Source organism: Coturnix japonica, chromosome 2 (genome assembly GCF_001577835.2).
Source record: "Coturnix japonica isolate 7356 chromosome 2, Coturnix japonica 2.1, whole genome shotgun sequence".
In the NCBI taxonomy this organism is placed as follows: Eukaryota; Metazoa; Chordata; class Aves; order Galliformes; family Phasianidae; genus Coturnix; species Coturnix japonica.
Genome location: NC_029517.1, coordinates 123,179,814 through 123,200,902, shown reverse-complemented (window position 1 = coordinate 123,200,902; position 21,089 = coordinate 123,179,814). Strand labels below are relative to the sequence as shown.

At 43.2% G+C, this 21,089-nt stretch overlaps 2 protein-coding genes across 3 annotated transcripts in view; one reads left to right on the top strand and one right to left on the bottom strand.

Moving 5' to 3' along the window:
- Nucleotides 1-5,281, bottom strand: part of DEPTOR (DEP domain containing MTOR interacting protein) — a 63,305-nt gene extending 58,024 nt beyond the window's left edge. Inside the window, exons 1-2 of one of the 2 annotated variants that reach the window (XM_015856230.2) lie at nt 5,189-5,281; nt 4,617-4,711 (exon numbers count right to left, since the gene is read on the bottom strand). In XM_015856230.2, coding sequence (XP_015711716.1) covers nt 4,617-4,702 — 86 coding nt within the window. In that variant the 5' untranslated portion in view covers nt 4,703-4,711; nt 5,189-5,281. Of the gene's footprint in view, nt 1-4,616; nt 4,712-4,837; nt 4,909-5,188 lie in introns of those variants that run through there. The other variant, XM_015856229.2, reaches the window with a different exon arrangement.
- Nucleotides 5,282-12,637: 7,356 nt separating this feature from the next.
- Nucleotides 12,638-21,081, top strand: DSCC1 (DNA replication and sister chromatid cohesion 1). Its single transcript, XM_015856199.2, has 9 exons — nt 12,638-12,869; nt 13,388-13,556; nt 15,126-15,260; nt 15,779-15,869; nt 16,153-16,291; nt 17,826-17,878; nt 18,911-19,068; nt 20,012-20,160; nt 20,483-21,081. Exons 1-9 carry the CDS (start codon nt 12,700-12,702, stop codon nt 20,589-20,591), a joined length of 1,173 nt encoding a protein of 390 aa, XP_015711685.1. The 5' UTR covers nt 12,638-12,699; the 3' UTR covers nt 20,592-21,081.
- The last annotated feature ends 8 nt before the right edge of the window (nt 21,082-21,089 follow it).

Here is a 21,089-nt window from a genome sequence, read left to right as displayed (position 1 = left end):
CTGTTGGCTGGAGCGACTCAATTATTGAAACAGCTTAAGGGAAAAACCTGAACAAATGACAGCCTTCCATCGAAATTTACAGAAATGCTGAATAACCAGAAATTTCACTGAAAAACAGGAGAAACTGAGATTCCTGGCCCAGGAACCTTAGGTACATACATGTGTGTATGTGGATATATATATATATATATATATATATATATATCTTCACTAATAGAAATGCAGCCACTGGTGGAGAACTAAAGTTGGTACATGAACATGGTGCAGGGGGTCAAAAAGTACATGCAGTATTAGACGGGCTGAGGCAGATCACAAAATCTAATCTCAGTGAATTCTATCTCCAGAAGTGCCATATAAGATTGGTTGATATCTGACAATCAGTCTGGACTTGTCTGCAGGGGAAGTAACCACTGGGTAGTTCTTAACTCCTCACTCCTCTTAGTGTGTATCTATACTGCCACAGTTGTGCATCACTGGAGTGTTAATGCTGTTCTAAGCACAGTGATAACATTTGATTAATTATGTAACTGTATGCTTAATATATTTCTATGATAGAGCAATACATTAATGCCACGATCTCTTGATTGCATTACTCTAGTAACTGTTACTGCTATGCACCATTGACTTAATTGCATCTTTGAATGCCAATGAACTTTTGACCCTCACCAGAGTAAAAAAGGTTGACTGTTTACTTCTCCAAATAAGAAACAAAGTTTACGGACCTGTAAGTTCTATAATACAGCAGAAGTTAATGACTGATAGTTACACACTCCGATGTACTAAGAAGTTTTCATAAGTGATAATCTTCCTGAAGCAAGACCCGTGGAAGACCACTGAGAACTGATTCTGACCTTTCTCTCACAGCTTCAAAATTGACATCTGTTTACCATGTAAAACCTCTCTTGTAAAAGGAAAGTCACATGCAAACGCTGATAATAAGGCAAACAAATTTCTGTTGAACCATATCTTTCATTTTGTTTTTCCAGGAAGAACATAAGAAACATGTTTCATTCTTCTCTAATCAGAAAGAAAGAAGACACGGAATTACAGGTACTTCTCACACAAAGCTCATCTAAAAAGCTCCCTAACTATTTAATGAAACAATTAACTGAAGTGTGAATTGGGGAAGGTGCTGCCTCCTATATAGGCTTGTGAAAAAGGCACATCTAAAAACCTGCCAAGAAGAAGCATTAAAAGTCATTACAATTACACCTAATTCAGAGAGCTGCAACCTGTACACAAAGGCAATTTCTAATAAAATAAAAATAAGTGCTTTTGAAAATCTTGCTTTTTGGTCAACTGATGCTTGCAGACACTGAATGATGACATACATTTATAAGAGAAATGAAGAAGATGCAACAGAGTCCAATGTCAATCTGGGATCAAGAAGTAGTTACTGCTGAGTGAGCTATCAGTCAACTCTGGGTATAAGACAGGCAGTCAGCAAGTACAGCAAAACATACCTGTTGAAACCACTCTTGGTTGCCAGCTGTGACTAAGTTAATGCTCAAATGCCAACAGAGAGACTTTAATGTTTCCGCCGACCAATGCTGAAATGAGCACAACATGCTGCCCCTTCTGCTGGCAGGGAAATGAGCTTAGAACTGCCCTGCTTTGGATTAAACCACGATCTGCTTCAGTAGTGCTGTTACATCCCCCGTGGATTACATGTCTAGCTGCGACTATCCTGGGCTGCATCAAAAGAGGGGTGGCCAGCAGGGCAAGGGAGATGATTGTCCCCCTCTACTTTGCCCTCAGAGGCTGCACCTGGAGTACTGCATCCAGGCATGGGGCTCGCAGCACAAGAATATGCAGAGCTGCTGGAGCAGATACAGAGGAGGGCCATGAAGATGATCGAAGGGCTGGAGCACCCCTCCTGTGAAAAAAGGTTGAGGGAGTTGGGCTTGCTTAGCTTGGAGATGTCTCCGAGGAGACTTAAAGGCCAAGACAAGATCCAAACTTCAGAACTTTAAAAAATGTGTTCCCATTAACCAACAGAAAGAGTTGGTGAAGTATTTGCTTAGCCAGCTGCTGGATTTAGAGACAGAGGACTTTACCTGATGTGAAAATTTACCATACCAGCTAACCTATAACTCAAGGTCCTTTATCTCTCCTTGTATCATATCACCCATGGACAACGGACCAGGATTTAAATCACAGCTTTGTCTCCCATGAGCTGCTGGTGACCAAAGCTGCTGTGTGACAGCCCAGTGCCAGCACCAGGTGCTGCTGCAATGAGCCCAGCCCTCACTACATAAAGAGCTCACAACCAAGGAGGGTCACACAGCAAGCAGGCCACAGGAATGGGTCAGTAAGACAGTGCACTAGGCCAGGGTGAGACAAGCAATAGGACTCTGTAAGGAATCTTAATCAGGCAGCTATCATAAGCATCTGCGTTTAGACACATGTTGTTTTGTCTAATAGAAAAGTATTTATACCTACATTTGCTTATTTATATGTAAGCACCACCATGCTCGGTTTCATCTTACACTTTACTCCCAAGTTATGCATTCCCCTTGCAGCATGCAACACCTGCCTTTGTGCACTTTCACCCAAATACACACAGTCACCTGTCCCGCTGCATCACTCCCAAAAGGTCTTATCTAGTATTTGCAAGCATCACTAAGAAGAGTACAGCATATTTCCTCGAATGCACGAGCATGTTGGTCTTCTATCGTCTGTTTGTCTGCCCCAGAGGCTTCTGAGATAACCAAACTTTGATCTTGAAAGCCCTTCGTGTTTTCATTTAGCATTAACAATTACACACTTATCTTGGGCAGGAAAAGGGAAACTTTAAATGCATGGTTAGCCAAAACTTGTCTACCAGACAGTCTTCTTCATCTATTCTGCAGTTGTTAACGTTTGGAAAACCCTTGTATAGAGCATAACAACAGAGAAACATAATGCAGCTACCAGAGATAGGGGAAGAGAGATGTCTTAGGGTGCAGTTTCCCAGGGCAGCTCCACATGATCCAACAGATCCCTACTGCCAGAATGGGAGATCTGCTTCTTCCCCACCACCCCCTCTCCCTCCTTCTGGCTCCATATTCCCACCATCCATCCTCTGGAGATGCTGGCAGTCATCATCTCACAAAACCAGCGTGCTGGTCACAATGGAAAGGTGCAGGGATGTGAGCTGGCACTGCATAGGACTACAGAACCATGGGCAAGATGGGAAGGGGAAAGGGAAGCAAATCTATTCTGCAGTAGCTAGGTGTAAATGGAGGCTGTGCAATCAAACCAGTCCAGGGTGATCTAGGCCATTTCTGATGTACGCATCAGGGAATGCCCATAGGTAACTTCATGGGACCAGGATGGGGAATAATTATTTTGTAGATGATCTTGGCCAAAAATAGCATCACATCTAATTACCTTAATAAATAAAATTAGGGACATGGTTTAGAGAGCAAGGTGGTGGTGAGTCAATGCTAGACTAGATGATCTTAGATGTCTTTTCCAACCTTAATGATTCAATGAAATTATAAGTGTCATCCTTGATTGTGACAGTAATAAGCTGACTGTGGGAGCCAGATTTGTTGAAGTTCTTCCATCCTCTCCTTAGAAAACAATTGCAAAGCTTTTGTTTTTACATTTAACTTCAAGGAATACAGAAGGTCTTAAGTAGATCTCAATAGAAATTTTGCATTACAGTTGAATATTCAGCTTTTTGTGAGGTGAGATGGAAGCTGTAGGAGTCTTGTCAGCACTTTAACAAACCCAGCACCCAAGCCTGCATGCTGATGTGTCCTAAACAGGCTGCCCAGGGAGGTGAGGTGGTGGAGTCACCATCCCTGGAAGTGTTTAAGAAACCTGTAGATGTGCCACCAAGGGTTTACTGGGCATGGTGTAATGGGTTGATGGCTGGAATAGATCTTAGTGGTCTTTGCAACCTTAATGATTTTAAGATCCTTTCAATCCAGGTTTCACTTCAAGCTGCTCAGACGAAGAATCTTAAGCATAGTGAAGTAGTTGAGCCAAACCACAGAGATGTTTACTGCCTGAATACGGCTATCACTGATGTGCACTGCACAGTGCCAACGGTGCTTGCCATGTCAGTGCTACCAGTACCAATGTCAGTGCCTGCAGAAGCAGCAGGGATGGCACCTTCCCAAGCAAGCAACATTGCTGCCATTCTGCACTGCTTGTCCAGCACCTGAGCAAAAAGTTCAAAGAAAATTCAAGCAAAAGCCACTGAGCACATCTTGTTCCATTCTCTTTCTAGTTACACATTTAACACACAGTAATAATAATGGGGTATTTCCTCCAGAATCACACGGTTCATCGACAAGCCGAAAGCCTTACAATTTCTGGTCTCCTCCGTAGTGAATGGGTTGAGACAGCGCACCGAGCACATCCCAGAAATTAAAAATTAACTGAGTCAGGCGTTGTAATTAACAGTTTCGGCGCCGCACAGCCCCGCTATCTCCGCGGGGATCCCCAATCCGCAGCGATATCGCAGCGGTCCGGGGGCTGCGGGCTGCGAGCAGCCGGGGCCGGGCGGGCAGCGGGGCAGGCGCTCGGCTTCCAGGGGGCACGTCTTCAATCCCATCCCTCCCGCCGCTCGCCGGGACCCCGGTCCCACAGCACAGCCCGGGAAGGGGCATGGCACCGCTTACCGCAGCTGCTCGCCGGTCAGCAGGACCTCGGCCATGTGCTCCAGCTCGGTCGCTTTCTGCTGCATACTGCTCATGCCCTCCTCCATCGCCGCCGCCTGCGGGCACAGCGCAGCGAGCTGAGGGGAGCGGGTTCCAGCCCCCGGCCGCAGCTGCAGCCGCTGCAGCCCCGATCCCCCCGCTCGTGGCCGGGGACACCGGCAGCCTCCCCCCGCCGCGCTCACCTGGAGGAGACGGAGCGCCGTTTCGGTTCGCTTCCCCCCCCCACCCCCTCCAAAACCCGCCCCGCTTCCCGTGTTATTGTGTCACGGGCGGGGAGAGAAACACATGGCTGCGGCCGCCACGGCACGGCTCGCCGAGGCAGCAGCGGCCCCCCCCGGCTGTCACACGGCAGGGAGGCACCGGCAGCCCCCGGCACGGGAGCGGCTCTGCTGGGGCTGCGCTCTGCCCCATACCCCGGCTATGGGGTGCGCGGAGATGCCCCCGGCCGCGCTGTCCGCACCGCTGCCCGGCTCCCTGCGCATCCCCCCCGCAGCCCGGGGGCCTCTATCACACGTTGCCCCGTTCCGCCGCACCTCTTTGTCCCTTTGGCGACGGCGACCGCAGAATTCCTGCGGGCTGAAATGCGTTTCTCTCTATATTCAGTCTTTGAGATTGGAAGTGCGAGGTCATGAACGCCCTTTGTTAGCACTGCTGGTGGAAAAAAGCAGCAGAATGGAAACAAGTCCAAGGCCACTTCTTGCAGTGGTCCGAGAAGGGTTTTCATTTGCAACAAAGCATAATCAAGGTACGCCTTGATTGCACACTCATTGCGCTTCTCTCTGCCTGCGCACACTGTGTGCATGGAAAACTGCATCTGCTTCGTATTTGTGATATTGTCGTAGCTGGATGACCATGACTGTGGTTTCGGAACAAGGACAAGCATTAACAAGGAATCACATGAAGGAATTGAGCCCAGTATAAACCAGGATGAAAATAAAGAGGTGGTTAATCTCCAAACAACCCATGTAGACTTGCAGTATTTATAACTAAAGGAGGCTCTTGATTAAAGTAATAATAATAACAACTTAGAGTCAAGGGAAAAATGGACAAGTAGTTGGAAAATAAGTGCAAGGAGGGCTAGGAAGCAGACAGGAGCCACGTCCAGCTGAGAAAATTCTCTGCTAAAAATAATTGGAAGCAAGGCAAGCACTTGCAAGAAGTTCCACATGTGCCTTCTCTGCTGTTACCCAGCATCTGTTCACAGCCACTTGTGAGATGAAAATTGGGCCAGCTGCACCTCTGGTCCAGCCCAGCACAGTCACTGTAGGGAATGTCTCAGTGTGTCTCAAAGAATTCCCCTGACCAATGGGTGGTGAGTGAAGGAAAACTGGGCCAAGGAGGGAAGACTGGGCCGGTAAGCAGAGCCATGCAGGTGGCTTTGGATCTCATGGGCTTGGTGCTGACACAGAGGTGGAGTGGGCCTGGGTGGCTGAGAGCAGGAATAGAGAGGAGGAAGAGGGAGGGGAAGAAGGGGAAGAAGCTGTGTTTCGGCAGTGACAAGGCAGCAGCTTGACTCTGTGTGCTTGTGGAACTGCAGCCTGAAACACATTTCTTTCCTTGCAGATCAGATTATTCTCACAGGTCAGTGCAATTTCCTGTACTGAATTATTTAATGCTCATAGGCTGCCATGTTTGCCTTTCCACACTGATATCCCATTTGTAATTTGTTCCACATGTTCACACTGAAGTATCTGACAGCCACAGTGTGCTTCAAGGGAAGGGATTAGGTATCAATCATCCCAAACCTGATGTCTCTCCTTGATGGTTAGCTGACATAACCCTGAAGGATCACGTTTCAGAGTCAAGAGCAAGAATTATGCTACATAAATTGACCTGTTTAGATGTTTCTAGCTTGTATGTTTTAATGCACAGACTGCTATAGAAACATGAGATCTAGTAAGAGATTAAACTGACCTGGTCCTCCCTCCCAGGCCAGACTGATCACCCAGTCTAACCGTCCACCTTCCTCCAATATTTCCTACTAAACCACGTCCCTTAGTACAACATCTGAGTGTTTCTTGGACACCTCCAGGGATGGTGACCCCACCACCTCCCTGGGCAGCCTGTTCAAGTTCTTGACCACACTTTTTGAGAATAAATACTTCCTAACATCCAACTTGAATCTCCTCTGGCACAACTTGAGGCCATTCCCTCTCATCCTATTGCTGTTACCCAGGAGCAGAGGCTGACCCCCACCTCACCACAATATCCTTTCAGGGATTTGTAGACAGCAGTGAGGTCTCCCCTGAGCCTCCTCTTCTATGACTGAAAAATCCCAGTTCCCTCAGCTGCTTCCCATAAGATTTGTGCTCCAGACCCTTCACAGCTTTGCTGCTCTTTTCTGGACACGCTCTTATGTTCTTATGTACATTCTCCTTCCTTCTGTGGCGCTGGTCACATAAGATTGATCTTTCCTTGCTGGGATGACTAGATGCTTTGAAAGAGGAAAATGATGGAGCATTGATTCAGGCACTGATTGAGGCGCTGATTATCACATGCAAAAGATGAAGAACTTCAGGGATAAAAGGCATTGGCAGACGAGCTGTTCAATTGGTTTGAAGTTCTGGTTTCCCTAACACGTGTTGTGTCAAAGCCAGCATTATGTAAACATCACGTTTAAAAATACCTGGTTCTTCTCTTACTGAGAAAGGTAGAAAAACATAACGATTTTGGCCTTTAATTGGCCTCTCATCTAAGTAGCTTTTGCAGCACTCTGGAAAAAGGAGTGTGTGTGTGGTTTTATGTGTTTTTTTTTGGTTTGTTTGATTGAGTGTTCATTGTTGTTGTCATTGTTGTTTGTTTTTTATATTCCCGTGCTTATTTGCAAAGAAAACTCACTTGTCTTTGTTTTTCAGCTGGTTAACTTCCTTAGTACCAGAAGTCTGGCAAAGGAAAGCAGAGAAACTACCAGGTATTGTCCAGCCTGCCCTCCTCTTTTCATGCCATTTACAATGGTATTTCCCATTCTTGGCACTGCATAGATTACATTCATTGCTGTTCATTTGCTGCTCTGAGCTTGAACAATTTAAGTTGTCTGCTGGAAACTGGTTAGAAGAATCAGTGCTTGTGTGATTCAAAGGGCTGAATGCATCTGGCCAGGCTAATTTTAGTCTTGTGATAAACCACAGGAAAAGTCAGCAAGTTTTCACAGAAAAAAAATAAAAAAAGAAAGAAAAAAAAAGGCATGTTTTATACTTCTCTTTTTCCAGTAGAATATCCAAGTTCCTGTGAAAGCCACCATGGTGAGATAACAGGAGGATCTATCACAATTAATTCATTTTCTGCAAGCAAGATTATGAAATGTTTAACATTTCAGCACAAGTGAGACTTGTTTCTGCTCAGATCCTTATATTACATGTATCGCTGACCTGGCATTCATTATAATAACAAGATGAAATATAGAGAAAAAGACATCTTGATCCTGAGACATGCAGAGATGATCTAAAAGGGGCATTCTGAGCCTATCCTTACTCAGCTTTTCCACTTTGTGTTGAATACCCAGGTTCTCTCTGGGTCAAAGATACTGAGACTCACATGCAGGCTGACAAATAGCACTACCATGAGGCAGATACAGGTTCCTCCTGTCAACAGAGAAACATTTCATGGAAATAAACAGCTTTGGTAAGAAAAAAAAATGAGAAATCCATATCAGACCTGTAACCTCAGTAACTGTTGATAGTGAGCTCTGCTAAACTCACCTTTTTGTTAGCCAATATGTAATTGATTTCTGCACTCTCAGTGATGTCATTGGTTCCGTTACACTGTCTGTTATGTATCTGTGACAGTTTCTAATTTGTCTCGTTTTGCATCTTCAACAGTTTCGTAATAATTCCTAATTTTGAGCATCACAAGAATATTTACCTGTCAACAAGTAGGAATGTTATTCTGAACATTTAATATGCATTTCCATTAGTTTTTTTTCATTTTTGTTGCTTTGTTTTCTCTTATTCTATCCTGCACTTAATCGATAGTAATTACAAACTCATGCAGCCAGCTCTGTTCCACGTCACACATTTAGTCCAGGTTACAGTTCAGGACTTTTGTAGTAACCAGACTGGGGCTGGGAGGTGTGAGTCAGCTGGCAGGCATGACTAACAGCTGAGAGGGAGCTTCTTTGTAAACCTCTTCTCAAGTGTGAAGACAACTCCTATATTCTAAGTGGTAAAAGACAGCTTCTTAGGCTGTCCTCCACCTCTGCGTTAATACGCCCTGGTATCTGCGAGATCAAAAACAGTTTTGCTTAAATCATTGTTTCTTGAGCTGACAGCTTGACTTGGCATTGAACCCAGCTTTGAAAGCTTATGTATCAGAACTTACTAGAGAATCTGCATTCACCAGCATCTGTTCTCATTGTCCTAACTGGTCTCTGTGAAGCACTCTATGCATTAAATTTGTGCATGATCGCTCTGCCACCCAGTGGTCCGTGTGGGAAATTGAGTATCAAAATGCCTGTCAGAACGTCACTGTGAACTGATGCTCGACAAAGGAAAGGACTGCTAAAAGAAGCAGTAATTTTAGAAGGGAAAAATAAACAGGAAGAGGAACAACTGTTTACGTGGCTTGATAGTGAAAAGGACCAGGGGGCATGGTTTCATATTGAGACAGGGGAGGTTTAGGTTAGATAAAAGGAGGAAGTTTTTCACACAGGGGGTGATGACACACTGGAACAGGTTGCCCAAGGAGGCTGTGGATGCCCCATCCCTGGAGGCATTCAAGGCCAGGCTGGATGTGGCTCTGGACAGCCTGGTCTGGTGGTTGGCAACCCTGTATGTAGCAGGGGGGTTGAAACTGGATGATCATTGCGGTCCTTTTCAACGCAGGCCATTCTGTGATTCTATAATTATCTCATAGGCACATACAGAGGCTGCTGGGATGAAGCAGGACCATAACAGTCTTCTCTCATAAGAACAAAATCTGGCCTGTTGAATTATAGAACCTAATAGCAATACTGTTCAGGCTGAACTGCAGTGGGAGCACTGCTGGGCTCTCAATAGCGCAGCAGAAGAGAAAAGAATCAGTGATTTTGTCTGGAAAGCAAACTTCAGCAAGAGAGATACACTCAGGAAAGTGGGGTGAAATGAAAAGGCACATGAAAGAACTTGAAAAGGAATGGGCAGAAGAGATAATAAAGAAGTGAAACCTGAGCTGAAGAAAAGAGGGAGAGAATCAAGCAGGGATGAGAAGCTGGAGGAAAGACTGAAGCAACAGAGCCAAGCTGAGACAGAAGGTAGAAGGGATACATTTTCTTTGTGATGTCCATCAGAGCTTTTCCTCCCTGTCCTTGCTGTCTTTGCAGTGGGATGCTGCCTGTCTCCACAGCAACCAACAGCAACAAGACCTTTCTTCCCTGCCTGCATTGACTGCTCTCTGGAGAGGAGCCCTCAGCTCATCACTCTTAGAGAAGTCAGAAAAGAGAACAGTATAGAAAGCATTTCAGAACACTCCCTCACTGCATATCTCCAACACAGAAGAGAGTTGGCCATACCTTTATATTTCTTACAACAAATTTGGCAGACCCCAGTGCCCACTGACTTAGAAACAAAACTAGATGGGAGATGATGAGACCACAAGGGTCTCTCCTTACTGTACAGGCAATAAAGCTATTTTTTGAGTTGGGCACAATTGCGGATCTCCACCAGTGCATCTGTGCAATGAAAACAGGGTTGCCCTTGTTCTTTGGTTATAATTTACCATGTGATGTCAAACTGTTCAGTATCTCAAGACATTGATGCCCCTCGTGATGCACTCACTGTTAATCATCACTCATAGAGTTGTAAGAAAATTCCAACAACTCATTGACACAATGGGAAAATAAAATGTTTGGCTCCACAACAACCTCTGGTATTCAGGAGAAGGAAAAAAATACTGCAGATAGTTAGGACTTTCAGAATAAAATGTTGATGTTTGCAGAGTTCTTTGCAGTTTTTTGTCAAGCAGATGGTGTAGGACTAAGAAGGACAATCTAGTCTTTAGATGGTCTCCTAAGTGTGTTGGGGAGCAGGGTGGGAGGGGGATAGTGTGCTCCTCCAGCCATTTGGCACCAGGAGGAAAGCTGAGAACGACAAGGTCAAGCTAATGTCATTCTTGGAATTTTTGGAAGGCTACAGCCCAAGGTTTAATAAGTGTGATGATAGAGTCAGGGGTGCTTTGTCAGGTGCTGTAGCTCACTGCCAACACATTCAGTGGACAATAAGGAGCAGACAGATATGCTACATGCATGGTACTGATAGAGAATCAGGGTCATTGTATTAAAAAGACATACACAGCATACAGTGCTATACCACAGTCATGAACCTAGATTAAAACTGATTAAATTCTCAGAATTCTTCAAAGTAATTAAAAAAGATGATAATAAAATCTTCAGCTTTTCCTAGTAAAGGTCTTCTGGAACTATAAGCCAGGGAAGGAGGATGGTTTATGAACCAGGAGACTCTAACCAATCTAAAATGCTTCTGTCCTGTAGAACAATGAATTGTAGTATATGCTAATTGCTACAAAGGGAGTTTCTAGGCCACAAGAGGAGAAATCTTTCTTTATTATTATTTTTTAATTCTTCCAGATCACAGAATTTTCTCAACTGATAATTTCCACTCACCCTGTCCTTTTTATTCTTATATCATAGTTCTACTTGAGTTACTTGAGCACTTCACAAATATAAGCACTGGATGATCTCCTTCTCCATACTCATACCATTTCCTAGGGATCTGCAAAATGGCAAAGCCCTCTAATTTATTACAAATAATTTATTACAAATAAATAAAAGAATTACACGGAAACAGATACTTGCTCTACAGTTTCTTGATCTTGCCAACACTGATTTTGACGGACAGAGTTCTTAAGATGTATTGTTTTAACTTGCCCTGTGTGTCTCCTATGTAACGCTTTCCTGACACAATATATTTCACAAAATATGCTGTATTTTACCTGGATTTTCTTCTCACATTATTTTATTATTTATCAATATATATATATATTAATTTCAGACTCATGCAGATGAAATGGGCACATCATTTGCAGAACTTTGCTGTGATGTACTTGCAAGGCTTAGCCCTAGCAATGTCTCAGAAACTACATAGACAGCCAAAACAAAACTTTCTGAGGTTATTACGTACTGTACAGATACCAGTTAATCAGGAAACAAGGCCATGAGTGATAACTTGCCAGATGACACAGAGCAATGCTCTGTAGAACTGTAACTGTAAACTGTGTAATTATCAGCATGCTGATAACTTGTTACAGTATTCAGTTTCAGCGTCATGCCAATATTTCCAGTGCTGCCTTTGCTATCTTTTATTTTCATAGCTACCTATGTTGTGCTTTGAAGGTCACTCAGAAGTTTCTACCGTGTGCATCTTAATTTAAATGCCCCATTAGGTGTAGCCCAATTTTCTCCCAGATTTTATTATAGTTCCCAAATACATGAATGGAAATCACACCTAGGAAGTCATAGTCCTAATGTCAGGTCTGATATCTAGAGCTTGATACTGGTAATGTGTAGTGTTACCACAAATGTTATCTCACAGCTCATTGTTTTATATCTTAGCTGTGGAGCTTTGGAGTTATCTTAATGTATTTTCTCTGATTTCTCACAGCTGTCCCTGATTTATTGTGCTGTTCACATCCTTGATGTTTATATCCTTGTTGAGCCCTTGATGAGCCCTGGGAAATATTATACGGTGCCAGGAACTTCAAAGGCAAGAATATAATAATCTTCAGCAATCCGTTTTGTGTTTGGCTGACTTCTGTCAATGTTAGCCGACAAGATTCTGTTAACACTCATTTCCATTAACACTCATTTCCATTAACATTAGGCACTTGAGCAACTACACCAAAGCTAATCTTGCTTGATAGTTGATTTAACTATCAAGGGGATTTGCTTCCCCTTCTGAGGTCTACTGAGGATGCAGGCCGTTCAGAACCGCGCCCTATAGGGCCGCCACAGAACCAACGCATCCCTCCCTCCTCAGCGCTCCTCCCCGTTGCGCCGCCCAGCCCCGTTCCGCCTCCTGCGTTTTGGCGCCGCTTTCGTATCGCGTTGGCCGCCATGAGGAGCCGCTCGGAGGTGGAGGCCACGCTGCGCACCGCCAAGCTGAACCCCGGCGAGCTGCTGCCGGCCGTGCACTGCCTCAGCTTCGGCCCGCAGGGCGGCGCCGCCGAGTGCTGCCTGCTGCAGCTGGAGGCGGGGCTGTGCGAGGAGCTGGAGGCGGGACGCAGGTACGGGCCGGGACCGGGGTGATCGTCTGAAGTGATCGGTTGACTAAATGATCTTGGAGCTCTGTTCCAGCACAGGCTGCAAGTTTCTCTATGGGAGTTATGTGAAGGACACTGCACAACAGATAGTCTCTATTTGCTTCTTGTTCCATGGTGGGCTAGTTCCAGTCCTCAATAAAGAACAACTTTAGCCATTATCTACTTTCTAAGGTTCATGAACTTTAAGCATCACTAGCCCCTTATGTGAATAGGCAGGTGAGGCTGTGATCTGTATAAAAAGCCTTGGATACCTGTGTTTCAGAGTGGGAAAACTCAAAAAGAAAAATCTCAGAAGATACTTCAGATTAATTGACAATTACATCTTTACATTTTGGTATAACATGACTGCCACTATTAAATAGAACTGCAGTTTGTAGCTTCTTTACTAATTTGTAAATGTGGAAAAAAAATCAGATGAGTTTAATAGCTGTTCATCCTGAAATAGAGGTTCAAATACATGGGTTTGTGCTTTTCTTTTTCAGCTTGGTAATCCGTGGTGAAAAGGATGAACAAGCAGTGCTGTGCAGCAAAGATAAAACATACGACATGAAAATAGCAGATACCTCAAATATGCTGCTGTTTATTCCTGGCTGCAAAACTCCAGAAGAGCTGAATGCAGATCAAGCATCTTGTAATATTATTCATTCACAGGTATACCTTTCTGGGTTTTTTACTTATTTGCTTTAATTCTCAAATCCCTTATTCTGTGTAATTTCTTGAGGTGCTTACGTGAAACCTTGTGTGGGATTCAGTTGCCTAAACATAGCCTTGTCGTGCCATTTTTGGTGCTTTGTGGTATTGGTCCAGCTGTGAGCTGCCGCTCTAGAAGGATGCAGGTCTCCTGTAGTTTCTTTGTATATCTGACAGCCCCAGGAGATGTCTTTACAAACATGCCTTACACACAAGGGGCGTGCTATACCTTTGGGTGACCAAAATGGCTCTAGGGTTCTTGTGTAGGCAACTGAACTCCATCCGTAATGTATGTTAATTATTGTTTCTAAGAAGTCCAAACTTATGTTTATTTTGAGTGGATAGTAATTACTTGTGGTAAGTATTAAAAGTTTTCAAAGAATATCTGATTTCTCAGTGTTGGCAGCTATTTTAAAAATAAGCTTCTGAGTGCTTTTCCCAAAAGGCAGATTTTACCATGTCATTATTATTATGTTTTAAATACAGAAATATATTCAAGGTTTACTCTTTTTTGCAACTGGCATCTGGGGAGATTTGTTGGAATGGGTGATTTTAGAGCTGAGTTCAAAGAATTCATTGTTCTCTGCTGTTCTGAAGTGTAGTTAATAAAATCCTTCCGAAAATAGATAGGAAAATATTATTACTAGCTCATTATTTGCTCTAATGGATATAATTACATCATTTAGGAGTAACCCTGCTTGTCCTTAGATGAATATTAGAACATCAATATCGTCATTTCTTCCATGAAGTCGTAAGTTCAGCGAATGGAAAAAGTAAATTCCAACCAAAATAGATTAATGAGAAAATAGTTTTCCTCCATATTCTTTTTTGTTGTGCTCAGAGATCTCACTAATCTCTGAAGTCGCATCTGTCAGCTTTATATAAATGTGATTTGTATAGGAGTAATGTCTAGAGTTCTGTTTCTGAAAGCTTGTTACATGGTGTATTAAGAAGGCAAACTGTGAGGCACAGCACAAGGTGCGGTGTTTGCTCAGTAGTTTAGGGGCTTCATTGCTCTTCTCTTGGAATCTCATGATGACGCATTGTACCTCTTGGCAGACTGATAGTTACAGCCACAGCATCTGCCATTTCATTCAGCTTACTTGGAAGATCAAGATTTGTTAGATTAGGGTAGTTGAACTGATTACACCTGAGCTTCCTGATGGACATTTTCAATTTGTATGGAACCAGAATAACTGATAGAGATGGTGTGTTAATTGAAACAGAGATGTTGTGATTATTGCATGGAAGTGTAGCCTGCTGTCTTACTAATGTCTGTTTTAATGATGTGAAATTTCATGTATTGAGATATAAGAAGACCGTGAGTAGATCCCACCCATGGGAAGAAGGAGGCAAGATGGAAACAGGGTAATATATGAAGGGTTTTTATCTTAATACTAAGTTCTAGACGGAGACTGTGTGACAGCCTATCATTTGTATGTAGAAGTGAGCTGGTCCCTTAGTCATGTTCACTGCAACTGAACAAACTGTAGATTAAAATGCTGTAAGGGTCCTTGTGTTTTCTTGTAGATCACTGGTTTCTCCAATCACTATTGGGAATTAAGGAGATGTCGACCTAAACTGAAGAAACTGAGGAAGCTTCTGATGGAAGATCCTTATGAAGGGCCAGATAGTGCAAAAGAACAGACTTCAACAGCATCAAGAGTAAGTCATCTAAGTGAGTCCACTGCCTTGTAGCTGGTAATGGATATTTAAGCCTGCTACACGTTTATAATTATTAGCACTTACACTGACTAGCTGGTAAGCTATCAGTTTTCCAGTACTAAAAGAATCAACACTGAAGGAGATTTGTGATTTTCCCCTTTATGAGGAGAGTTTCTTGAAGATATGTGATTTAGGAATGATAAAACACATTTAGTTTTCAATCTTGCTGTTACACATAATTTAATATGTCTTCTTGAGCTAGTTTGACATCCTGGGAATGCACAGCACAAAGAATTCTGTATAGTTAAACCAGTTTTTATATTAATTACCCTTTGAGAAACTAAATTACAGGAGAAGTTCCAGAGAGTGGTGAAACTTAGAAAACTCAGTCTTGGGGAAGAATGTCATCAGACTTGTACTTCTTTCTTTCATTGTGGTGTAATGCATTTTACATGCTTTCTGAAGCAGAATTGGCTTAAGAATAACCTGTTTCATCTCCTTTGTTTTCCTTGTTGCAGTATACAACAGCAGATTTGCTAAGTCTGATTCAAGCAAGTGAAGAGGAAATACTGCACCAGCTGCAGGTTATGGGTGCCTGTGTAATTGAAGGTATTTATCTCTAAAGAATGCTTATTGCTTATCATAGAATCATAGGTGGCTTAGGTTGGAAGGAACCTTAAAGATCATTTAGTTCCAACCTCTTGCCATGGGGAGGGTTGCACCCCACTAGATCAGGCAGTTTTGTGCCTGAATTATTGGTGTTTTCCACATTTTACCTCAAGATGGGAATACCCAGACTTCTGTAATGTTCCTTTACAGGAACAGAGTCAAAGTATTTGTTTCCTCTTAACACTGATGTGTTGGGTTTGTTTTTTTCTCTTTTGTTTGGCAGGATATTGGAGAGTTTTAGAATTTGACTATGAGATGAAGCTCTTGAATCACGTGACTCAGCTGATAGACTCAGAGTCCTGGTCTTTGAATAAGGTTCCTTTACGGACGTGTCTTGAGGAGCTTGGACCTTTAGAGCCCACGTAAGCAGTTATTTTTAGTACTTAAAGTTGTGTAAGCCATGATTAATGATTATTAATTAAATCATTATTAATTGTCTATTAGATTGTTAATTGTTTTATAACCCTAGATTCCATTTACTGGGGCATTAATGATAAACTTTCTTTGACCCTAAAATATGTTAGGACATTAGTAGCTCTCAGCTGTATCTACCTAGGAGAACACTGCTATAAGCTTTTTAGAGGACAGATTAGTTTCAAACATAGTGCCCATCTAGTCGGTTCCTTCATGTAAGCCAGCACCATAAGCTGTTTCCTTATTTCTTTTAAATGTTTTTCATGTACTGACCCACAGACTGCACTTTGTTACTTTGTAATACCTGAGATGGTTTGGTGTTAGTACTCAGTAAGAGCTGAGTTTCTTCTATGGGGATCTGGAATCATGTAATTTAATGTAACCGTTTAAAGTCTCAAGTTTACAGTAGTTTGTGTTTTATGGTTTTTTTGGCTTGATCTTGCTCAAAAAGAAATTTGGCTTTGGAGTTAATATCTGCAGCTAGACTGGAGTTGGGCATAGGCTGGGGGCAGTCTTTAAAGATAGGTTAGTTCTACCCCTCCTGCTGTGGGCAGGGCTGCCAGCCATCAGATCAGGCTGCCCAGGTTCCCATCCAACCTGACCTTGAATGTCTCCAGAGATACGGTAACTGCAGCCTCTTGAGGTAGCCTGTGTCAGTGCCTCACTACCCTATGAGGAAAAAGATTCTTCCTAACATCTAACCTAAATCTCCTCTCCTTTACTTTAAAGCTGTTCCCCCTTGTCCTGTCACTATCAGATTGTGTAAAAAGTCAGTCCCCTTCCTGCTTGTAAGCTCCCTTTAAGTACTGGAAGGCTGCAATGAGGTCTCCTCAGAGACATCTCCAAGCTAAACAAACCCAGCTCCCTCAATCTTTCTTCACAGGAGGGGTGCTCCAGCTTTTCGATCATCTTCATGGCCCTCCTCTGTACCTGCTCCAACAGCTCTGGATATTGTTGTGCTGGAGGCCCTATGCCTGGATGCAGTATTCCAGGTGCAGCCTCTGAGAGCAGAGTAGAGGGAGGCAGTTGCCCTATGCAGCAAAGCATATTGTTGTCATTCTGAGCTGCAAGAGCACACTGCTGGCTTGTGTACATCAGAACCTGAAAGGCCTTCTCCATAGGGCTGCTCTCAATGTGTTCTTCTCTGTAATCATATCTGGGATTGCCTCAACCCAAGTGTAGCGCTCTGTACTTGGCCTTGTTAAACCTTAGATTCTTGTTTGCCACTTCTCAAGCCTGACCAGGTCCCTCTGGATGACATCTCTTCCTTCTGTTGTGTCAACTGCAGCACTCAGCTTGATGTCACCAGCAAACATGCTGAGGCTGCACTTGATCCTACTGTTTGTGTCACTGATACACATGCTGATGAGCACTGGTCCAAACTGAGGGACAGCACTTGTGAAAAATACATGACATATATGATATAAATAGGAAACGATAACACAGTTTTAAAAGCTGTCTTTTTTTTTTTTCCTCTCTCAGAGAGATGATAGAGCATATTCTTTTAATCTATGGAAGGAAATACACCGATGATGGTAAGTTTGGAAAAGCACGTATGTTTAAATTTGAAACACAAAATAGTTACTGAATAACTGAAAGTTTTATGAGGATGGCTCAAGCAACCGAATGTGCTACACTAAAAGTAAACACTAAGTAAAAAGAAGAAGTGAACAGTGAGATAAAAAATGAGTAAAATTGTTAGAGAAAGTTCCATAGGAAAAAGCTGCTGAATTGTAAGAGACACTAGAGAAAATTAAAGAACTGATGGAGGTACCTGAAGTTATATACTAGATATTTACAAATAGTTTTGCGACTGAAGATAGATTGCTTGTAAAAATGGAATGCAATCCCTTTATAGATACTATAGGAGACCTTGGGTGTCACGTATTTAAGCAGTTGATAGTGCTATTAATTGTGCAGTGGATTATAGATCTCCCTGAATTCGTCTTACATGAAGCAGATACTTTACTTTGCCTCCCCTGACCTGCACTACAAGATCCATTCATTGGTCACGTTGGCTAAATCTCCATTGCTTGTCATATATATGTACATAATAGGTCAGTGCCTTCATTTGAATTCTTTCCATGGCTGATTTTTATCTCACCTTTGACCAAAGCAGAAATTGCACACCACCTTACAGGACACAGGAGAGCAGTTGTAGCAATACAGATTGTCCTTTTCTGGTCAGTATATTGAGGAATAGTTTTGAATTAAAGGGAGACTGTAAAGGTGGAAGGCAATGTTTATGGCTGACTTTCAGAGACATTTAGCCAACCAAGTGAGAACAGAAAGAAATTCTTCTTGTTCCTGTAATCTGGCATTACAAGGATGACTGCAGAAGTAAGTTTTAATTGTTCAACTAAAGCAGCAAATGCTTTAATATGAGTCATTCAGAGGTAGGAATGAAAACTGTGGGAAAGTGTTACTGTGAAAAAGGGAAAAGAAGATGATTTGTTCTTCAGCATGAGAAGATATCATTGAAGAGGACAGAATGGGAATTTGAGGCTGTTCTCTGTTCTTCTATCAAAAAAGCAAGAATCCAAGCTATTGTGTCTTTTGTTTCTCAGCAGGGGAAGTTTACTTTGAAATGTGTGAGGATAAAGTATGCAGAGCTATAGCACAAATGCTTTTGCAAAATGCAGTTAAATTCAATCTATCGGATTTTCATGAAGTCTGGCAACAGAGCGTCCCTGAAGGGATGTCAACCAGTCTCGATCAGCTTAAGGTAAAGATATGAATTATTTAGTGTTATATCTAGATTTTATTGATTGAATCACAAAATCATGGAATTGTAGAGGTTGGAAGGGAACTAAAGAGATCATAGAGCCCAACCCCCCTGCCAAAGCAGGCTCCCTACACCATGTCACACAGGAAGGCGTCCAGGCGGGTCTTGAATATCTCCAGAGAAGGAGACTCCACCACCTCCCTGGGCAGCCTGTTCCAGTGCTCCGTCACCCTCACTGTAAAGAAGTTCTTCCGCACGTTCATGTGGAACTTACTATGCTGTACTTTCATCCCATTACCCCTAGTCTATCCCCACGCACTACTGAAAAGAGACCAGACTCACCATTATGGCTCCCACACCTCAGGTATTAATAAACCTGGATTAAGTCCCCTCTCAGCCTTCTTTTTTCAAGGCTAAACAGACCCAGTTCTTTAAGTCTCTCCTCATAGGGGAGATGCTCCAGGCCCTTCACCATCTTCGTGGCCCTCCGCTGGACTCTTTCCAAGAGATCCCTGTCTTTTTTGTACTGGGGAGCCCAGAACTGGACACAATATTCCAGATGAGGCCCCACCAGGGCAGAGTAGAAGGGGAGGATCACCTCCTTTGACCTGCTGGACACGCTCTTTAATACACCCCAGTATGCCATTGGTCTTTTTGGCTACAAGGGCACACTGCTGGCTCATGGTCAATCTGTCGTCCACCAGGATGCCCAGGTCCCTCTCTGCAGAGCTCCTCTCCAGCAGGAGCCAGTACTGGGGATTGATGTGGATTGGTTGTATTTCTGTCAGCATTTAAGTACTATTTCTGATATCATCCTTGCAGCTGGAAGCGAATTCTAGGAGGCTTTGGAGATAGAGAGTGACTTCTTATGGATTCACTGTAGAATGAAGAAAGTTACGTTGTTCATTTTAATTAAAGCTTTCTCTACGATGCTGATCTACAGGGTTTGGCTCTTGTGGACAAAGCCTCAAGACCAGAGACCATATTTCTGCTAAAAGTAGAAGACTTGCCTGAAGGCAATCAGGAAAGATTCAACAGCTTATTCAGCATACGGGAAAAGTGGACAGAAGAGGATATTATCCCTTATATCCAGTAAGGATGTATTAAAATAAGATTGTATTTAAGAAAGAAAAAGATACCAATTAAGCAGAATTACGCTAAAATTAGAGTTTATATTCCCTTTCTGCATGGCTGACTTCCAGATATGTAGTTATGTCTGAAGTTCTATGTTTTAAATTGCTACAAATCTACATGAATAGAAGCCCCGCTCATGGGAGCTGTAGCTAAACCTGTTGGATTAGATCTATATCTATAGACCTAGATATGGCTTATGGCCTTATTCACAGTCATTTCACTGCACATTGTGTATGAGGGCACATCTAACGCTAATGCCATCTATTTATTTCCCCTGTAGAGACTTATGTGCAGAGAAGCAGACGGTTGGTGCCCTTCTGACAAAACACGCTCGCTCCTCAATGCACAATGGCGTCAAACTTTATAATTCCAGAAGACCCATCTCATAAAAAAACACTGCTTTAAAAACAGAGAATATCGTACGGAGTAACAGTGAATGCTGCTTCTTCCTCCCCTCTCCTAAGAAACTACAGTGTCTGCAGCCCACTTCCACCTTCCTTTGGCCTCTTTCTTTTTCTTTGTGTTTATAATTATGCTGGAAGTCAAGGTTCTTTAATGTGATTTTGCTGCCTACCCACAAACTGAGGAGCTTTAAAACCAGGCTGTGCGCATGCGCGCGTTACGCTCAGCCCTGCGCCAGAGGCGCGCAGAGCGCATGCGCCTGGACAGGAGCCCTGACACCCCCCCCCCCCCCCCCCCCCCCCCCCCCCCCCCATACGATTCTTTCTGGGGTTTTTTGGTTGGGTATTTTTTTTTTCACCTCTGGGTGCCTTACAGAGTCACCCTGTCGCCGCTTTGAGAAATAAAATGTGTTTTTGAGAGATTTGACCCAGTTCCTTCTTCGTTGCCTGTGACCTTTCACACGGCGGGGTTAGAGGTTGCCGACA

What these genes read in the sequence shown, in the direction of transcription:
- DSCC1 (XM_015856199.2), top strand. Translation starts at nt 12,700, where the DNA reads ATGAGGAGCCGCTCGGAGGTGGAGGCCACGCTGCGCACCGCCAAGCTG. An exon ending in CCAGTCTCGATCAGCTTAAG is followed by an intron (nt 19,069 to 20,011) that starts GTAAAGATATGA and finishes GCTGATCTACAG; the next exon opens with GGTTTGGCTCTTGTGGACAA. An exon ending in GATATTATCCCTTATATCCA is followed by an intron (nt 20,161 to 20,482) that starts GTAAGGATGTAT and finishes TTTCCCCTGTAG; the next exon opens with AGACTTATGTGCAGAGAAGC.